This window comes from Nesoenas mayeri (assembly GCF_963082525.1).
Source record: "Nesoenas mayeri genome assembly, chromosome: 9".
Taxonomy (NCBI): Eukaryota; Metazoa; Chordata; class Aves; order Columbiformes; family Columbidae; genus Nesoenas; species Nesoenas mayeri.
The window spans coordinates 21199460-21220057 of NC_137557.1; the positions used below are offsets into that span (position 1 = coordinate 21199460).

The window sequence follows — 20598 nt, forward strand, 5'->3', positions numbered from 1 at the left end:
TCATCTCTTTTTCAGTCCAAGCCATTTGACAGAGAATGGTCTCTCAGAAAGTTGTAGCACCTTGCAGATGAGGCAGCTCCTACCCTTTTGTGCAGGGCTGTCTGCTTGAAGGTATAGGAATGGCTGTGCAAAGCATGCATGTGCTGTGGGGCTGCTGTTGCTTTTCTGCACTGGTGTCCCTCAGTGCCAGACTGTAGTCATGGTTGTTGACTTCCATCAGTCCAGATAGAAGATGGTAATGGTCCAGTCAAGAGTGCTCTGGTAATACTCCATATAATGAAAATGCAAAGGAAATAACTTTTAATTATGTATTTCATTACCAAATGCAATGCAAAGGCTGAGAAAAAGAAAGAAAGAAAGAAAGAAAGAAAGAAAGAAAGAAAGAAAGAAAGAAAGAAAGAAAGAAAGAAAGAAAGAAAGAAAGAAAGAAAGAAAGAAAGAAAGAAAGAAAGAAAGAAAGAAAGAAAGAAAGAAAATAATAAATCTAGATATCCCACTTACCAGAGTATGATGTCCTATGGTATAGGCGGGTGAGCACAACATAACTTTCTGATCTGACCACTGTCTGTGCCAGGAAAAAGAATACTGTGCAATAACCACACATTGCCACCTGGAGTGGTGAGACAGGGCAGAGAAATAGCCCTTTTCCCTGCAATATGATGTTATAACCCACAGGAGCCTGAGTGCTCAGGAGTCCTGTCAAGGAGCGATGCCATCTCCCTGCTCAGATCCCAGGTGTGTATCCACACTGCTACTAACCATTACTCCCTTTTACAGGATGACTGTGAAATTAGCCAGTGGTTTCCTTCAAAACCTTAGTTTTGTTCACACCTACCATTTCCCTCAGTAGTGCCACTGGTCAGTGAGCATAGCATCTTCATTAAACAAAAGCTTTTCTCTTGTTTTAAGAAATCAACAGAGCAGCCTCAAATTTACCCCTTTCCAGGGGGCTCCTCAAAAGATGCAGGCTGTATACATCCCATGGAAACACCCATAAGAAGTGCATGCATCTTGCTGGATGGCAACTGCTGTGGGCTGTGCTTCACTAGTGCCAGCCCAGCGATGCTCAGCAACCACAAACCCTCTGCCTGGGCAGCTGGCACAGGTGAGGTGTGCTGGTGAACCTCATGAAGATACTGCAAGGCACATTCATGCAGGAAGCTCTGTGTCTATTCTTACACAGTTTCACTAAAGATGAGCTGGGAGCTTGACTGGCTGCCGCCTCCTACAAAAACCCACAAAAACTTACAGCCCGTCTGTACAGTCATGGCCAGAATTGTGTTTGGCCAGGTGCAAGCTGCTCTGTTGCTGCCTTGGAGCAGGGATGGACGGGCCATGAAATGCATGCCCTCCTCACTGGCACCTGGCTGACACCAGCCATGCCTAACCAGTCTTTTTGGCTCTGGAAACCAAATTGAACTATGGTGAATTAGATAATTTCAGCTTGGCTGTAGACTGTGGGTGTCTGAAGCCATGAAGGAGGTGCCACCCTGCATGCTTGGTGTCCTATTGGTGAATTGCTCAAACAGATATCACTTAAGATATCCTCCACCTTAACATATTACTCCCACGGTTCTGCTCATTCAACCATACTCATGTGAGACTGGCTGCTCACCAGACTGGCCAGTTTCTTTCCTCTCAACATTACAACCCTAAGAAACCTCTGTAAGGTTTCTCAAATGTAGTCAGAATCAAATCTACACCCTGGCCAGCTCCAAGCACAACTGCAATTTTTGTGCTGTCTTGGGCTGCCTTTCAAAGTCTCTGCCTCATCTGAATGTCGCTGTTTGCCATAAATTACAGCAGTTGCCGAGTTTCCTGATTTCTGGTTTTGTAGTCTCCTGCACTTACTGAAAAAAAAAAAAAAAAGTGGTCACATGAGAAAACAAAACCCCCAAAGTTCCCAACTGTGCAATTAAGATCGCTTGCTGTGAGCCAAGCATTGATTATTTATGAAGGTGAGGAAAAGAGTACTGAGCAACCTGAAGAGCACTAATGTGAAGCGAAAGGCCCCCAGATAAATAAAACAGCCTGTGTTCCAACTCAAGTACAAACAACAATTTCTAAATCACCAATGAAAATTTACCTTATTCTTTAATTTACCTGTTCTTTAAACAGAAAGAGCATCAAGGTACATCTTCGGATAGGTGACAGCATGTCGAGCTCTTTGTGTAGATCTCCTTCCCAGGAGAGTGCTGCTGCTCAGCTGGACCCAGCTGAAGTCCCCAGCGTCTCTTAAAAGAAGGAGGCCAAGCCCTTTTGTGGTAGCAAACTGTGGTAGCCTGCTCAGAACAAAACTACTTGTTAGCTTAACTCACTTTGGCCATCCAGTTTTTCAGACCTTTAAACACACACACAAATATCAAAAACCAGACACAGCACATCATAAAAGATAACTTAGACTCAGTTACAGGCTGATAAGGCTTCTGTTTCCTCACTGCATCCAGCAGTCTTCACAAGAACGACAGTTTTTCACTCTCCTCCTAGCTCTCTATTGGACAATGTCCTTTCCTGAGTCATTTTACTCTGGATGATTAAATCTTGTTATCCGAGTCAATATTTTATAGCTGTCTGGGAGAACAAGTCACACATGCCCTCAGAGTGGCACAGAGTGGCACACATTGCACTCCACCTTTGAAATATGACTCATTTGTGCTTGAACATCCTAATTCTAGATTTGAGAAAAAACTTACTGCATTGTGGCCATTAAGTACAAGCAAACACATATTTTACACATCTATGAAAGCTGAACTGCAAAGCTGGTTTGATATATTTTCCACTTAAAAAGAAGAAGAGCAGAATTCATGATGCTGTAATGCAAATAAACGTGGTTTTGCACTGTATGAACATGTTTCCTCTGAAACAGACTGATTCCTTGAAGATGACAAGTGCTACCTGCTGTTGCCTGATTTAGCAACAGCAGTGCTTATTGCAGCTAGAGGATAAAAGATGGAGAAAGCTCACCAACCTCTACCAAGAAAGCCCAGACAAACAACCCACTCAATCTTTGCCATAAGCGTTATAAATTTATTGCTCATACACTTCCTTTTAGTTATTCAGAGTTTGGTTTAGTTTCTTACAGACACTATTCATTTGCTAGTTGGAACACAATATTGAAAAAAGTGTAAGGTTGATAAGATTGTTGTCTCTATGCACTATAAGCAATATATATCCAGCACATTTGTATGGTTAACTGGAAAAAAAAAAAAAAAAAGAACTGAAACAAAAAAAGCCCTTCTCCTTGTTGAAAACCTCAGAGCCATGTGGCTGCCTGGGTCCCTGGAATTCAGCATTTAGCAAGCAGGAGCGCTGGTGGTTAAAGGCACTGAGTGCACAAAGGGCTCACTGAAATAATTCCTGCCAGGCATATTCATGTATAGCACCTGGTGGGAGAAATTAGAAAAGGAGTCACTAAAGACAGGGGGCAAACAAGCTCTAATTTCTCAGCCAGTAATCTTTCTGTAGGTGTGGGAGTGAGTCATTCATAACTTGCCCTCATTAAATATGATCTAGATAAAAGTTGTCCTAATTTAAACCAAAAAGGCCAACCTGCAAAAGAACAACATATATGCACATCAAAAATTACAGGCTTACCTACAAATTCTGAACCCACACGTATCACAAGCAAATTGCGAACTTAGCAAACATGCGGTTGATGTGTGCAGAAATGCTGAATTTGTTTAGCTCTGCTGCACTAAGTGATACTAAATGGGAAGTTCACAGAGCCACAGGGAATGAACCTAGTGCTGGGAGTGGTGGTAGCATGAAGTATTAAAATTCATTTTTAAACTAAGTCTGAAATATGCCTGCAGTGAGAGGATTAAAGAAGTAAGCCTGTTTCAGCTGCAACATGACAGAGAATAATTCATTCAAAGGTCACACATAATTGTAGAGTATTTGTTTTCTGGTAATCTTTCACTGCACTCTTAGATTTCTTTTCATGACTCCAGATTCATTATAATCCCTTGCTGTGACTTGTAGCAAGCCCACAGTTCTGAGAAGACAGAAGTTGAAAAGCCATTGAAAACTTCTGATTCCATTACATGTTCCTCAAATGATATGAATCATGTTGCCTTCATTTTTTCTGCCACATCCTTTTCTTACAAGGTTTACACAAACTTTGATTTTGTTGTTTGTTTTTAATTCCTTTCTTCAGATCTCACTTTTAGATGAGACACGTAAAAAAAAAAAAAGAAAAAAGGTGTTAAGAAATTGCAAGATTTTTCTTCTCCAAGTCCTGTGGTACAAATGCTGGTGCTACTTTTTCTGCAGGATGTGCAGAAAGACCAAGTTACCTCCAAAGCCAGCTGAATATTTGAAAAATGTCACTTAGAGCGTTTTGTTTGTTTGGTTGGTTGTTTTTTTTTAATCATTTTTTGTTTGGTTTGTTGTTTTTTTTCCTGTATTTACTGCTGCAGCAGAGGGTTGCAGTGTGTATGTTAAAAGAGTAGTCCACAAGTCAGAATAGTGGCTATTCACACTAGCAAGTGAGTTTCACGCTTCAGGCAGAGGGGTTCCAGAGAGAGACCATTTGCACTTGTCTGAACGAAGTGTCCATATGATGTACACAGATGAGCCCCTATTAGGGTTTTATTCTTCTGCCAGTACTGCTACTTGGAGATAAAATTATTATGTATGAGAATGTCACATTGTCATCAAACAGTAATCAACTTTTTTAATGTAACTTATGTCACTTTATGTAACCACAAACACCTCTTTGGTGCCAGTCCCAACCAGAGCCACATCTGGCCAGGACCTGAGGAGACCAACCGCTTCAAGTCCTTTGCTACATCCCACCCTCGTCCACTCTCTCCTGAGGACAGCAGTGGATAAATGCACCCATATTCCTGCTGCTCACTCTTTGCAAACACAACTACCTCCCCAAAAGGTATACATTGCACATTGTATGACACCTCCCAGAGCAGAGGGAGAGCTTCAGACTCCATCAGGCAGGTCCTATTGATGAAAAAGCCTTGAAAGCTCATTTCAAGAAAAGGGTGTCTTGGCTGTTATATGACTCACATATAAGGTAGTGCTCCGTATACCTCACTCCTCTCACCAATAAGCATTTGTTTGCCAGCTTGCAGTTATGAATCAGACACCTGAGATGGCTAAAACTGGCTCATGTACTTTAAATAGTTTAACAGCTGCATGCATGTAAGAAGCTGTGTCTTTCAGAAGCATCTGAGTGCTAAAGTGCTGGTCTCCAGTATGCAAACTGAACAGAAACTTGGGGAAGAAAGCCTGTTTCTATGATAGCCCCTCTACTACAACTTTCCACTTCCCCATCTCCCCTCCAGCTCAATGAATAATTGGGAATTTGGAAGCAGCCATAAAAGCTCTCAGCTGCTTCACACCAGGTAAAGTCCAGTCCAAACCCAACTCTGGCTTCAACCCTGCTCTCCATCCTGCTTTGACTACTGACTGGAAACAGCTGAGGATTCAAGTCTTTACACTCTTTCACCTTCACTTGTCTATATAAAGAAACGTAGAGTCTGTTTTGAAATAGGAAAAAAAAAAAAAAAAAGAGAAGAAAAGAAAAGAAGGATGTGGTTATACTATTTAGTAAGAGTACTGGTAGGGTATGGTCTGTAAGCAAATGTTTTCATGCTCTGTAGAGCAACCTGGACTGAAGCAATGCTGCTGATCTCTTTGCTGGGGTTCAGGTAAAATAATTCCTATTTTAAGTAACAACTGTTTTTTTCAATTGATTGTAACACACTGTTTTTAAGCTGGTTGGATGATTATTTCTTATAAAGATCAAACAATAAGATCAAATATGTAGCGTTGTTTAGCTCAAAGCAGAAAGATTTCTGCTTTAGTTATAATCAGAAATATATTCTCTTGCAATCAAAATACTTAGAATAAGAAATTATCCAACTACAAATGAAATATATGGCAGACGTGGGACTTGCTGCTCTTCGTTGCACTAAACCATCTTACTCTTCTCCTTTGCATCCACAGAGAATAATTTATATCTAACATGAATAATGTTCAGGAAAATAGATATAAAAAAAGTCTGTTTCATAGCATTAATATTACTTGGTTTGCATTGATTAGGAGGGTAATTATGGTAAATGCTATAAAAGTCCCTGCTGAAGCAGTGACCTGAATTCTCCTCATTCCTCTTTGACAGTACAGCTAGACTGTTTGGTTTGCTGTGTTCTGTCATCTGATTATCATTTCCTTACTATTAAGGCTAAACCTACATTTAAAGTTATAGATTTTATTATGAGGATGGTCCTGCTAAGGAAGCTTTCACAGATAAGAATATCCCTAATCGGTTATCTCCCATCACTGCTAACACAAAAACTTGTGTGAATCTTAGCTACAGCCAGATGAACTCAGATCTGATCTACAAAGAGGAAACCATTCATGCATCCCACTGTGCTGCAAAAAAACTAGCCAAGTTAATACTGTAAAACCTTGCTGTTCCATTTCCTTGCTGCTAGCTCAACCACACGCTCCTGCTATTGGCAAACCAAATTAACATTTAACTAGTCTATAGGAAGTGGAAAACCCTCACTCAGTAGGAGAAATTGAGAACAAATGGAGCAGTGATGACACAGGCTCTGGATGAGCTAAGATAGACTCTCTCAAGTACTGTTAATTCCAGGTTCTTACATCATCTTCTGGCTTCTAGAAGTTGTCTGCAACAATCCTAGAGCTGCAGGCAATTCCTTCCAAAAACTGATGGAGGACAGAGGAATTTTCTTTAGAAGATGAAAAGAGCAAATGTGGTGCCTGTCTCTGCAGAAGGTGGAAAAGGAGGAATTGGGAAATAGTAGATCACTAAGCCTGGTTTCAGTATTTGGAAAAATATTGGAATCACCCACTGAAGAATCTGCTTGCAAGCACCTAGAAGACAACGCAGCCGTAAGTAATGATCTGCACAGATTCATCTGAGAGTGACTGAAATATAAGTAATTTGACTTTCTTCTATGATACAGTAATAGCACTGGGGGACGAGGTGTAGGAGGGGGAAAGAGGCTTCAGACTGTCTCTAAATAAATTCTCATAAGCAATCAAAGGAAACATGATCTGTACGAAACTTCTATATGATTAGTGAGTACCCACTGAGATACTAATCAATCTCTACCATACAGGAAATATGTATTTGGTACAGTTCAGTATCTTTCAGATTCGGTATCATCAGTATTTTTATTAATAATTAGGACAATGCAGTAAATACGATGCTTATGAAACAACTGCAAAGTTATTTGTTGATGAAAATGAATCTTCAAATAATTTTGGGCAAGCATATTGCTCAGTGTGAATTGTTTGCAAACAATTCCCTTGAATTACTCAAGATGTGAAATTCAAATTTGATGTGGGGCAAAATGATAAAAAATGTAATCAAGTTTTTGAAAATCAGGTACTCTGAGTATATGAAATTAAAAGTTTAAAGGCTGGCTAACATTTTACTGAAATTAACCATTTTCAGGAATAATGCTATACGTAATTTTGTACTAATGAATTCTAAAGAAAAAGCATTCAGTGAAATAGAAACGCAGTAAAATTACAGTCAAACTTCATAGTTTTAAAAGACATTACAACCGATTTTCTGATATATTTATACAGCACACAAAGTGCTGGATCAACAGGTGTTGTCACTACCCCCAAACATTTAATGTTATCTGATTTTTTCCCAAGTTAGGTGGGTGCTCTTGCTCATAGGACACACACAACAGCACAATACTCCTATTTCCCCCTTCCTGTCTTGCCCGCAGGTGACAGTAGGGGCTGCCTCCCTTGTACACATGGCACAAACACGTCTCCACCTTTAGTGGAATTATCTCACCTGTCACGTACCACAACCACACAATGTTCTACATAGCCGCCACGCATTGCTGGCTCAAAGGGATTGACTCAGTCTCAGATTGACTAACAAACCAGGGTTTTCTTTTTGTTCTCATTTCTGACAGATTGATCCACTGATAACCACCAGATTTCCTTTTGCTATATCCTGGGTTCACAAAGGTGCACCTGTCCCACTCATGCAGCTCAGTCCAGTTCTCTGGAAGTGTCAGTCAGATCTGGCCCCTGACCAACAGCACATCCCCGCAGATCACACTCGCTCCTGCACTGGGGTCACCAGGGGAAACACTACCAAGGAGCAGTCTTAGTGAATTTGCGCATGCCCCCAGCAACCTGCATCCAGTCCATTTGTAGTCCCCACCAGCTTTCTTGCAACCATTTCCTCACCTCCTTAACAGGCCATGTTACAAACCCGTTTTTCTAGTGGTATTTAGTTATTTCTAGTATACTTCACTGAAATACAAGTGCCTTCGACCTCCAGCCTTTCCCTTATCTGAAAAAGCAGACACTTCTTCAAAGAAGTCTGGCAAGATCTGTCGAAGCATTATTTTGTAGTTTTCTTTAAAAAGCTGTAGGAAGCCTTGACTCAAGAGTTATAGAATTGCTTTAATCATGTTTGACACTCTTTCCTTCAACAGATATAGTGGATTGATCTTTTTCCAGACATACTAATAACATACATACTTCATAACAACTACTGGGTTGGAACTTCAGCTTTATGTGCCTCTTCTTTCCACAGTCTGAGCTGGAAATAAGCTGTTTTCCCTAATTTGAACATGTTAGGCTCTGAGTGCGTACTGCGTTCAGTACAGTTATTTCCATTATCAGTCAGTGATTCCTGTAAGTCATCCTACCTCTGACCTCCAGCACAATATCAGCATCCCTTTGAAAAGCAGAGGTATAAGATTTGGCAAAACACAAGACCATCTCTTCAATTAATATTTAGCAAATCTACTTACTCTACATTTTTCTCTCTCTCTCTCTCTTTTTTTTTTTTTTAGCATGTAAAGAAAAAAACTTTTCACTAATTGTTTTTGTTTGGTTTTTTTGTTTCCTTAGCTAAGTTCAGCTGCATTTGGTAGCGCTTATGAGCTACCTGTCATTGTTTGTCCTCTAAAGCAAAGATTCCCCTCTTGATTGAGTTCTTCTTAAAACCTCTTCACTTACTCCTAAAATTTGTTCTGAGCTACTTGGTTGGCTAAGCTGGACTGGGAATGTTAGCTACCAATTTTGTCTCCTTCATTAGGATTTTTTTTCTGATTTTGATTTAAAGAGTTAATAAAAAAGCATTTTTAAGGCATAGTTTGTTCAAGCATGAGTATATTTTTAAGAATGGTGATAACACTTGTTCCACAGAAATTATACTTTTAAAAATTACTGTATTATGCAGTCATGCCTTCCACTTGCAAATCTTTTCCAGATTATCTAGGATAATGAGCTAAAATTTGAAGTACTTAGAAACCCAAAATTTAACCAATGCTGTAAGTGGAACACAAGCTAGAAAACGCACTTACTCAATTTGCACCTAGATGAAAGATCAATCTTCTTAAGCTGACCTTCTGAAAAACCGCACTGGATACAATCACTAAATGAAATTAAAATATACATATAAATGCAGGTTAGTAAAAGCACATCAGTAAAAACTACTGATGCACAGGGAATCACAGATATAAGAGTAAAATCCCAGCTATCAGTTTCATAAATTTTTGTATAGCGAAGGAACCAAACACGTTACGGAAGATTCAATAGATATACAAGTTATTGCAGATAGCCAGTACAGTTTAGAATTTTTGAAAATATTTGGTTGAACAGGTCAATCTCTTCAATATCTGAATGGCATTATCTTAAAGGGAATGGTAGTCAGTGGATGCTGACTACCTGCCATTGAGAATCAGGCTCCTTTATAACAGATCAAGACACTCAAACTGGAAATGGAGAGCTCTGTGCTTGAAATGAGGATTCACTTTCAATAATCACCCAAGACTGATCAAGTGTATAGCTCAAACCCAAAAAAGCAGAGTTGTGTTAGAAAGTACCTTGCTCCAATATGTCACGGCATTAACTAAGCATCTTACACATTTCCAACTTGTTCTTTCTGTCATTTTAGGGGAGAAATGACCAACCGCAGTGAGGAATGCAATTTTACTGACATCGACAGCCTAGCAAAGACTCTGCAGCTGGGGATCTCCATCCCCACCTTCATTCTCGGGCTGGTTCTCAATGCCCTGGCCCTTTTCGTGTTCTGCTGTCTTTGGAAGAAACAGAGCAAAACATCAGTTTATATGATCAATCTCGCGCTTGCAGATATCTTGCTGATTCTCTCGCTCCCGCTCAAGCTGTACTACTCCGTCACAGAAGCGCCTGGACTCCTGTGCTCTTTCATACAGTCTCTCTATTTTATCAACATGTACGGCAGTATCTTCATCATTGTCTGCATTACTGTCGACAGATATATCTGCATAAGGCACCCATTTGAAGGTCGAGCTAAGCAATCCCCCAAATGGGCTATCTTGATTTGCTGCATCATCTGGGCAGTAGTTTGGCTTTGCAGTGTCCCAATGTATGTATTTCACAAGACAGATTCTTTTCAGTGCTTTTCCAACATGTCAGAACAGACGTGGAGCATCCCCCTCATTGTTTCTCTGGAAACCTTTGGATTTCTGATCCCACTTGCAGTGATGATTTTCTGCTCTGCCCAAAACATCTGGATTCTTCTGAATCACAAAAGTCAAGCTAAAACAAAGGTAGAAGGCAGTGGCTGCTTACGAGTCATTATCATCAACCTCGTGGTGTTTTTGGTGTGCTTCACACCCTTCCACCTTGGAATCTGCTTACAGTGCCTGGTAAGACAGAATGTGATAGTGAACTGCAGTCTGAAACAAAACATCAGCCTGTTCATTCAGGTGTCAATGACATTAGCCAACCTGAACTGCTGCCTGGATGCCATCTTTTATTACTTTGCCACAAAAGAATTTCGTGATAAAACACACCTGAAAAAGGTTATTGAACTATGTCCTGTCTTTAAGCCTTGTGCCACACGATGGGATGGCCCACGGTGGAAGAACAGCCTGTCCTCTGCTCCCCCTGGCCTCACAGGAGGCCAACAGCATCATCCCTGACCGAGCAGTACGATCACCTTGGCCGTGGCAGGGGGGATGCAAGAGAGAGAAGGACAATGTTTTTCCAGTAAATGTGAACCTCTTCCATATTTTTCTTCCCTTTAAACATGAAAGAGGAAAAATTTTGGAAAAAAAAAGAACTAGCATTAGCAAAGTGACAGTGTGACACCAAAAGAAGCATTAGCCTTGATGGTATCTGCTACATGTGAAAGGCTTGCCAGAGGAAAACTACCCAGATTGCTGGAATGCCACTTAAAATCAGCCTTTGTCATTACTGCACCCATTTTCCTTTGCCAACATGATCAGAAAGTTGTCGCTGAAGGCCAAACATAGAAATAACTATTCAAAACCTTTCTAACGTAGAAAGTATCTGAGAGTTAAAAGACAGTTTCCAGCCAGAAGTCTGACTCTGCTCTTTCCTTCTGTAAATCTTACAGAAGATGACTGTTGGAGCTCATTTGATTTGGACAGCTAGGCCAGCCTGGGACAATAGCGGATCCTTACTCCTCTAAGCATTAGACACTGGTTGGGGCTGTGACACTGGACAGCAGCCCCAGCTGTCTCACGGAGGGCAAGCTGCCCAGTATACAACCCCAACAGATTATCTTGGGTATCAGCAATTCCTTGAGCAACAAACATTTCTGATTTACTTTGCTGATTAATCAGCAGAATTTTCTCCTGCAATTTTAAAACTGTTTTTGCACACGTAAACCAAAAGAACCCCTTCAAATACGGCATTCAGCAAAAGACTATATGTGAACTGTATTTCTACATCACTGTATATCTATCAAAGATACAATATGACACACATATAAAATTCTTCTGCCTGTCTGCTCATCTTTCCTGGAGGAAAGGAATTAGGGAAGCAAGCCCTGCATCACAGAAAAATAGGGAGCATCCGTCTGACCTTCTCCTCGCTCCCATTTGGACCAGCGCTATCCAGCTCATTCCTTAGAGAAGCCCTGCTAGCCTGTACTGTGTGCTTCACAAAAAGTCCCTGGACATGCCTCATCCCTTCTTGGCCAGCACTTCTGGGGTGTCACCACCCTTACACCATTTGCAAGTTTGGCTCTGAGTCTAACCTACGTGTTTCCTTGTTGCAATTTAAGCCCACCATTCCATGTACCCTTATCTTGGCATGGTTCATGCTCTCAGCCAGAAACACTTTCATATCAAGAAATCAATTTCTGTGCCTTTTAAAAACAGCTGTAAAAATGGTCTAAGATAGCTTGTAATCAAGTCTGAGGAAGATGTTCCCTTTATTCAAAATGTGAAAAGAAATTATCTCCTGTCTGGAGCAAATTAAAAAGAAAGGGGGCCAGTTTTGAAAATACAATTTGCTGTCAATTAATTTCCATAGAAATGACTGTGCAAGTGAGCAGCTGCATGTATCTAATACTGGGCCCAATGTACGAGTATTTTAAAACTTGTTACTACTAAAACTATGACCACAGCTGAGGCACGTAAGGAGTTCAGAAGTAAAGAAAGGTTTTTATCATCATCTTCACCATTACCTGCAAAGGAGCAAAAAGAAGAGCTTTCCGAAACAGTTGGTTTTCAAAATATTATTTGCTACTGCCTCAGTCATTCAGAAACTCGCAGCCTTTTGCATATGAGTTAACCTTTCATTTTTGCACCTTTCACATTACTTTTCATATGAAATATATGTGTGAGAAAGTACATGTTCTACTAAATAAACTGTATATATTAAGTGCATGGTTCGAAAATACATGTTAACTCCCCAATCTGACATCATGTTCCCCAATCTTTTATCACAAACTTTTACCCTTGTCTCCTTAAAACCACTCCAAGACTTAGTTGGATATTTCCCTTCCCAGGAGCTACTTCAGGTTTGTAACTATGGCATCCAAGAACCACTGAATAAACAATAATAAACACAAAATAAAAACAGGAAAGCTGATCACACCCAGAAGTCTGGATAATTTAACACATTTTCTATGGAAACCTTCTCTACAAATTCTTGACAATCCCCTGCTAAATCTCCCACAATCTTTACTCCAAAATACTCTGATCTCTTGCTTTTATGATTAGCTGACTGTCTGAAAATTTACCTTACCAGTGTAATTCGTGACTCTGCAAAAACGCACCACTTTAAGATACAACGTATAATACTGGCCTTTTTGTTTAAAGCTTTTCATGCAGACACAATGGGTTGTGATAGAGCACACCACCAAACCAGAGGTACGGCTCGGATGGCAGAGCCTCACTCCAGGGTCCGACAAACTCCAGGACAGGGTGGAAAAAGCCTCTTAAAGTGCAGCAAGGAGAAACCTGGAGTACTGCACCCAGAGCAGGACAAACACAGGCTGGGAAAGTAGGGTTGACATCGATGTCCTCCCAAAAGGGCAACAGGAAACACCAGGTTCTACAAAAGCCAGTGGTGCCCTCTCTGTGTAAATACGACAAAACTGATATTGTGACTCACTAAAAATGAGGTCTGCAAAGAAAATGAAAAAAAAAACCAAGGTTAGTAACCTCCTCTGCTTGAGCTGGTGAAGCTTCACTGGAATAAGTTGTCCAGCTCTGGGCTTGCCAGTTCAAGATGGGGAGAAACCAGAGAGGTTCAAGCAGATGGTTTGCAGGGTGGTTGGGGATCTTGGGCACAGGTTTCCAAGGACAGGTCGAGGGAGCTGGACTGGTTTCATCCAGCATGCTGGAAGGCTGTGACAGAGATGACAGAGCCAAGCACTGCCCAGTAGTTCCCAGGGAGTAATGGCCCTTGGGTCAGGTTCAACATTGAGAAAATCTCCTTCACTAGGAGGGCAATGCAGTGCTGGAAGGGTTACCCTGAGAACTCTGTGATAACCTCTCACAAAGATTTCCAGTACAGAGTCAGACAAAGTCACAGCTGATCTGATCTAGCATTGGAGAAGGAGAATGGTTCCAAAGGTCCCTTTCCATTGCTCTGTGACCTCTCAGCAAATGCAGGTTTGTTGATTTTTTTTCTCCTCCAAGACAAGAATCACCTCTTAGTGCTGCTTATGTTGTGGCATGGGTTGCCAACAGCTCTGTTGCGAGCACAACACAAGACTGAGGAAATGCATTAGCTGCCTAAAAATTATTGGACAACAGCAACTGTGACCCATCACACAAGGCTATGATATGTAAAGTCAGGACTAATGAAGCAGTACTTTGTCTTCAACTCATTTATCACTAAGGACTTGGAAAAGATCATCTCCTAACCTTCAAAGGAATGAGTGCACATACAAAGTAGGCAGAGAGGAAGAATGCGTAGGGACTCCCGTATGTGTAGGTGGGGGAAAAGTTTGATCTGCCTGGTGAGGGAGGGAACACCACTTGTGCCGGTGCTCAGTCAGCGGCAGAGTTCCGGCACGGGTAGGGAGAGACTTTCACTGACAGAAAGAAATCAATGTAATTTTCCCAATGAAGGGAACAGGAGTCAGTTTATGAAATTAATCTGTAATAATGGGGAGTGGTGGGACTCACAATGTACGACTGGTTTACAGACTCAGTCTGCTCATGTCATACATGGCTGCAAACTTGGAGCACAGAATCTGAAAGCTAAACTGGAATTTCTTCCCATTCATTGCCATTAGTACCACTTCTTTGTTGTCCAAAATTGATTATATAACTCCATTTGTCTAAATTTTGCCTGTTATATATGTGAATGAGAGCAGCCTCTCTAAGGATATTTGAAATTTCTGAAAAAAAAAAAAAAGAGAAAGAAGGAAGAGAGCTCAGTTGTGTTGTTTTTACAGGGCTGTTACAACAGTCAAATCTTTTAGCTCAAAAAGAGCAGATCTTTTGAGCAAGAATGTGTCACTTTCAACGTACTGCTTTTCAAGATTGACTTAAATTCTATCTTTAACCTGCAGCTAATATTACAGTTCTTTCTAAATCAGAATTTTGCATACAGGCTCCCCAATGAAATTTACTGTTAATTCTGGACAATCTCCAGTCGATTGTGTTTTTATACTAGGACAAAAGCAATGAAAACCTTGTGCAGCTTGAGAAGGTGCACAACAATTTTGTTGATGAAGAAAACGGAAAAGTATTTGACATTTTAAAAACAACAACAAAAGCCTTCCTGAGTCAATACACAAGTTCACAATTTCTATTTTCAGACTGCACAACAGAAGAGGTCTCTTCGCTCTTGATGCTTTTATTAATACATAGAAAAATGATAGAAACCTGAACATGAACCCCTCCCACATACCCAGGTCTCCTCCCAGGGACTCAGTTGTACTGTGAAGTCAAATAAGCATTGTCCTAGGCGGGGGGGGGGGGGGGGAAATCAAGCACTATCAGAAAACGCTCAAAATGATACCTTAAAAAATTACATTTTCAGTTCTGCTCTCTTCTGTGAATTGAACAAAAAAAGGATGCAATTAACCACAGTCCTTAAAGAGCAGCTGTATTTAAGCTTCATTTTTCTGGACAAGGCTGTTTCGGGACACCCAGGTGAGAATATTCATTAAAAGCAATTTTGTTTCTATCCAGTCAGACTTCTCCAGCTGAGTCAAACCCCACAGGCCTTCACAGCACAAGAGAGGGATGGCTGCTCTTGAGGGTGTTTTTATCATGGCAGATTACTCCATCAACATCCTACAGTTAGCATTTGTTCAGTCACGAATGTGATCCCCAAGCTGTATTTTGCAGACTTATGCAGCAACTGATAAAGCATAAAAGTAGTTTGGACAACAACAAAGAAACAAACAAATCCCCAAACCCTTTTCTTGTGCCTTTGCCTGGTGAGTTATATCATCTACTATTTCTCATGCCTGCTTGAGCACTGAACTTCAGATCAGTGCCGCTCCTCTAACTCCTAATGCAATAAAAGTACTGTCAGAAAAATGTCAGACTTTTTGAAAGGTAATACTGCTGCAGGAGTCCCTTTGAAATAACATATCTGAATTATTTTTAAGAAAAAAAAAATTACGTTCAACTGGCTTACTAGCAAGCAGGAGGTCTAATACGGAATTTCTTTTTATAGCCTTCATGAAACTGCCTGTATGACGCTACATGATTTACAAGCTGAAAGTCAGCCAAGGGAAGATGCAAGCCTAGGTCAAAGCTCTGATGGTCTCCTGCATCCAAGCAATGGGCCATGGTGAGCATAGATGGGCACATGCCTGTTAAGATGTTCCAACATCCCTTCATTATGATTAAATACATTAGTTAAAAACATAAACAAGGCAGTTTTAAAGTGTGAGAATGATCAGCCACCATTTCTTCCAAAGTTTTTCTCACAAAGAAAGCCTAATAAATGTTTATCACATGAAGTAATTTCAAGCTTTCAGAAATCTGAAAAGTGTGAAGAGCGGCCACCTGACTGGCTAAGGCAGCCTCCAGATCACAAAATGAAGTTGAAATGGGTTTGAAGACTGAAACTGATCTTCAGAGAGATATTGTCCTTAACCTCACGTCTTCGCATGCTGCTCTAAGCAATATTTCACTCAAAGGTTATTCTCCAACACCACAACTTACCCAGTTCACAGTGTACGCAAGTGAATGAAAGATAAACCAATGCTACTCAAAGATACAGACTTCTGCTTAACTAATCAAAATGGTTTTGCAGGTTTTTTCCCCCCTGACATTCAGAATGTTTTCCACATTAGACTAATTCCTCCAGCGTCCTTTGAGAACTGGCAAGTCTAGCAGAGAAATGGGAGTGGAGAGCCCACCAGCCTTGCATGAAAGCCTTCAGCCTCCCGAGATGACTCCGTCAGCAGCCATGAGAGCCTGCATGGAGCTGTTTAGCACCAAAGTGGCAAATGGCAGCAGTTCAGACAATCCCTTTATGGAGCCAGAAGGATAATGGGACCATGGCTGCTGCACAGTGAAAGGGACTTCTGCAGCTTTCTCAAGGGGAACTGTCTTCACAAAGAGGGGCAGAAATGTGCTTTCCGTGAGCAACTTGAAAAAAAACCTCCTTGTCTTTGTTATTTATACAACAGTACAAACGGGAAAGCTGGCTTGGTTAGATTTTGAATTATTATAGCACACAGAGAAACACAAACACAAGGTACATATGCACTCTGCTCTGGCTGCTCTCCCAGCACTGCCGAAATATGAAGCATGGAGACGCTAGCTCAAAAGCTCAGTTACCAAAAGAGGTAGCAGCTTCTTCTCTGCCTGTCTAGCCTCTCTGTAGCGGGGAAGGAAGGCCCAGAGGAAGGGAAAAAGAGGATGCTGCAGCATGTGATGGAAAGTGGTTATCACAGAGGCTGAGCTGAGCCTGCTGCGGTGGGAAGATCTGCCTGGCCAGCCCAAGGTGGCTTCAGTCCAAAGACACAAACCTGGCCCTGGTAGAAAAACCACAGGAGGCACAAAAATCCCCTCCTTTGAACACTCTTCCTGCCCAAGGACAGATTTTGTGTGTCTCCTCAGAGGTGTCCCCATGCTGCTGTGTTTGTGTGCCCACCCAGCACTCTCAAAAGCTGTGCCCTTTGCTGCTGCACCCAGCTCTTGCAGAGCAGACACAAACTGGCCCCCAGGCAGGACACAGGCTGGGCACTGGGCGCACCGTGTGGCGACCACCTTGCTATCCAGCAGAGGTGGTCACTGTCACGGGGATGGGTGCTGAGACAGGTCTGCACAGGCTGGGGCTTCCTTCAGTGACTTCTTTTGAAAACAGCTAAAACTATTTCTCCTATAATGCTGTGTGGGAGAAAGAAGAAAACAAAACCAAAAAACACCTATTTTTTTAAAGTCAGGAAACTTTAGTCCATGGAGAATATTAGGTGAGGGATTCTGCACTGCTTCTAAATACATAGTTGAAATGAGTTTCTGTTGGCAAGAGAGCCATTTGCATTGGAATATCACCCCTAGGAACTGCTTGCTATGAAATATCACTGCATGAGAAGCTTTTGCTCCAGAGACAAAACTTGCCCCTTCAGCACAGACGTGCCAAGTTCACACAAGCAATCTTCTGTTTATCTTTTTGACATCAGGCCCATAGTCTAGAGCAAACGTTAGCACTGAAGTGCATCTCACCAGGCTAAGAATAGTTGTATTTATATCATGTCTTTCATCTGAGGAAGTCAGAATGACTGAAGATGCCATCCTCCGCTGCACTGACTGCCTCCATCTAGTGCCGGAAACACGGGAAGCAAAAGGGTGAATCAGATGGGCAGTAGTCAAGCAGCCGGTGTGGCTCAGGTCCTGTGAGGTGGTTCTGTGTCCATGGAATGGCATAATTCATTACCTTTGGCTTTGTTAGAAATTATGCTCTCATTTATTTCACTTTAAAATATCTATAAAATAAATGTTGTCAGCACTCACTGCAGCATACTACACAAGAGAGGGATCACCAGAGCCAAATTTAGGCTGGAACCATGAATTTTTAATGTACTTATTTTATAAATTACTGCCATTTCTGCCTCACCAACAGGTCACGTGGATGGCACTGCTTTCCCCAGCACCCATTACTCCAAGGTGAGGACTCATCTTCCCAGGAGTGAACTCAGCCACCGCTGGACTGCACACACCTCAGCCAAAGAGACCTGCTGTAAATCTGCTCGGGGATACCGGGATGTCATCTACGTTGTCTGACACATTCTATGCAAAAAAACCTTCACCCAGCATGTTGAACCTCCTCCACACTATGCCCAGTTGCTTTTACACACGCTTCCTGTGCTGAAGGTCACAGTGCTCACTCATTTAAACTATGAGAGGCAGCACTGTGGGGAGGCAGGGCATGCTGCAAAAACCTTGCTGGAGGCACAGGTGTTTCAAAGCAACCACGTCCTGACATTTATCTTCTCCTCACCGCAGCTCAGCACTTCTGCAAGTCCTCTATTAGCCAGCGTTTCAGGGCCTAGCCCTGGACCGACATGCAGCTGTCAGATTCCCATGGGGCAAGGAGCATCCCACAGTCATGACAGATCCCGTCTGGGCTGACGGGCACTGCCACAATCACAGCCCCCTCCATGGCACCCACCTCGTGCCCAGAAGTGCTGCCATGGACAGGCTGCTGCTTGTGAGCCATTACATTTGTGGGAGGTTTGAAAAATCAGTTAGTTTTTCCCCCATTTACTGAAGCAGAACAGCTTCAACGACAGGCGGATTTCCATATTAAAAGAATAAGAGGAAAACTGCTTTTTTTGGTCAGTTTTAAGGCCTTAGTCTATCACTTCCTTTTTCGTATTTCCTGAGACCTGGTAAACTACACTTATAAGAGAAAGACATTGTTCCACAATAAATCTTCATTCTAACCAACACTGCATTGACTTAGGTCAGTGCATGGTTAACGTCCTATTGTAGTTCTGGGAACTGCAAACAACAGCATTGATGCACAGGATCGCCACATGAAGACCACAGACCAAAACCACTGTTTTCCTTTTAAAAAATGCAGCTTTAAGTGAAGACATCAGATATTCTAGTTAAGGCTAAGAGAGAGCAGAGAAAGGCTGTAGGTTGTCCAGTCATATGAGATAGACATATATATATATATAAAAATATATATTTTTTTAATCTTTTGTATCGTGTGTGGAAGTGAAACTACAGTTACATTTTGCCCTGCAGTGCCAGGGCTCAGTGTCACCTTTCAGTTTCCAGAAGTGCCCTCAGCAGCTGTTTCCTAGCTGCATTTTATTACACTTTAAATATGCCACACTGTCTGCTTCACAAAGCAACTGCTCCCACCTCAAGTGAAGCACCTACTGCAGTGCCAAGTAAAGAAACTAACGAAGCTCCTGCAACAGCCAGTGAAGACCTTCTGGCATCTCTAGTCAGCAATTCAACTTTTAAAACAGCTGGATTGCCCTCAACCAAAGCCAGACCATCCTCCCTAAGAAGAGAAGGCTGCCGGGACATCTGGGCTCTCAGATCACCTCTGTACTCCATATCTGTCAGATACTTGCATATCTATATCTTGCAGATGAAACCATACAACTGCCCGTTAAACATCTCTGCCACCCCAATCAACTCGTTACTGAAAAAGAGCCAATAATTACATGAGAAGCTATCTGAGCTCTGGGAAGGTGACCATGCATGACTGCCCCTGTAGGTTAGTCAGTTATTAGTGTCTGCATTAAATCTACTAATTGCCTGGTGTTACTGGAAAAAATGAAGATTTCGGTGTTTTCTTGAAACCATTGATCTGTTTATTTACTGAGTAAACATAACTATGATTTGTCTCCCCTTTGCTCCAGTTCATGTTAGCTGGGGAATTTTCCTCAGTATTTCCTAGAACCATATCAACACATGCAGACTATACCATTTCTTCTAAAAGATCTTAATGTCTCAGCTTTGAACCTTTTACAGAATACTGCCCTTTCTCTGCTCCTGCACAGTGTCTTTTCCAAAGGCAAAACAATTCCAATTTGGTGCAAGCAAAACTCACTACCAGTTCCTACAGTAGTTGAATAAAAATGCTGAAATCAAAATAACAACACTGAATTCTTGCAAATCTCTGTCCCTCTTTTTCCACTGTATCATATCTTCTTAAGCCTGCCCAGCACAATACAATTCCAGTACAATCGGAGAACCCAAATATCTCCAGCTCTGTTTTAACTTACTGGGATCATACTGCAAAGCATAGCTCTGTGACACTGTTGTCTTGAAACTACAGTAGAACACTTTACTGGTTAAAAAACCCAAAATGCATACTGTGGAAAGTGTGATTTTTGTTTACTATTTTTTTACATAATACCAAGCACTAGTCTCAGTAAATACA

At 41.5% G+C, this 20598-nt stretch overlaps 1 protein-coding gene across 1 annotated transcript; it reads left to right on the forward strand.

Annotated features, from left to right (window-relative positions):
- Positions 1–9932: 9932 nt before the first annotated feature.
- On the forward strand, positions 9933–10937 carry GPR55 (G protein-coupled receptor 55; the record flags this gene model as incomplete). The annotated part of the gene is made up of 1 exon (XM_080350141.1): positions 9933–10937. The coding sequence occupies one exon, from the start codon at positions 9933–9935 to the stop codon at positions 10935–10937; it is 1005 nt and encodes a 334-aa protein (XP_080206267.1).
- Between the last annotated feature and the right edge of the window lie 9661 nt (positions 10938–20598).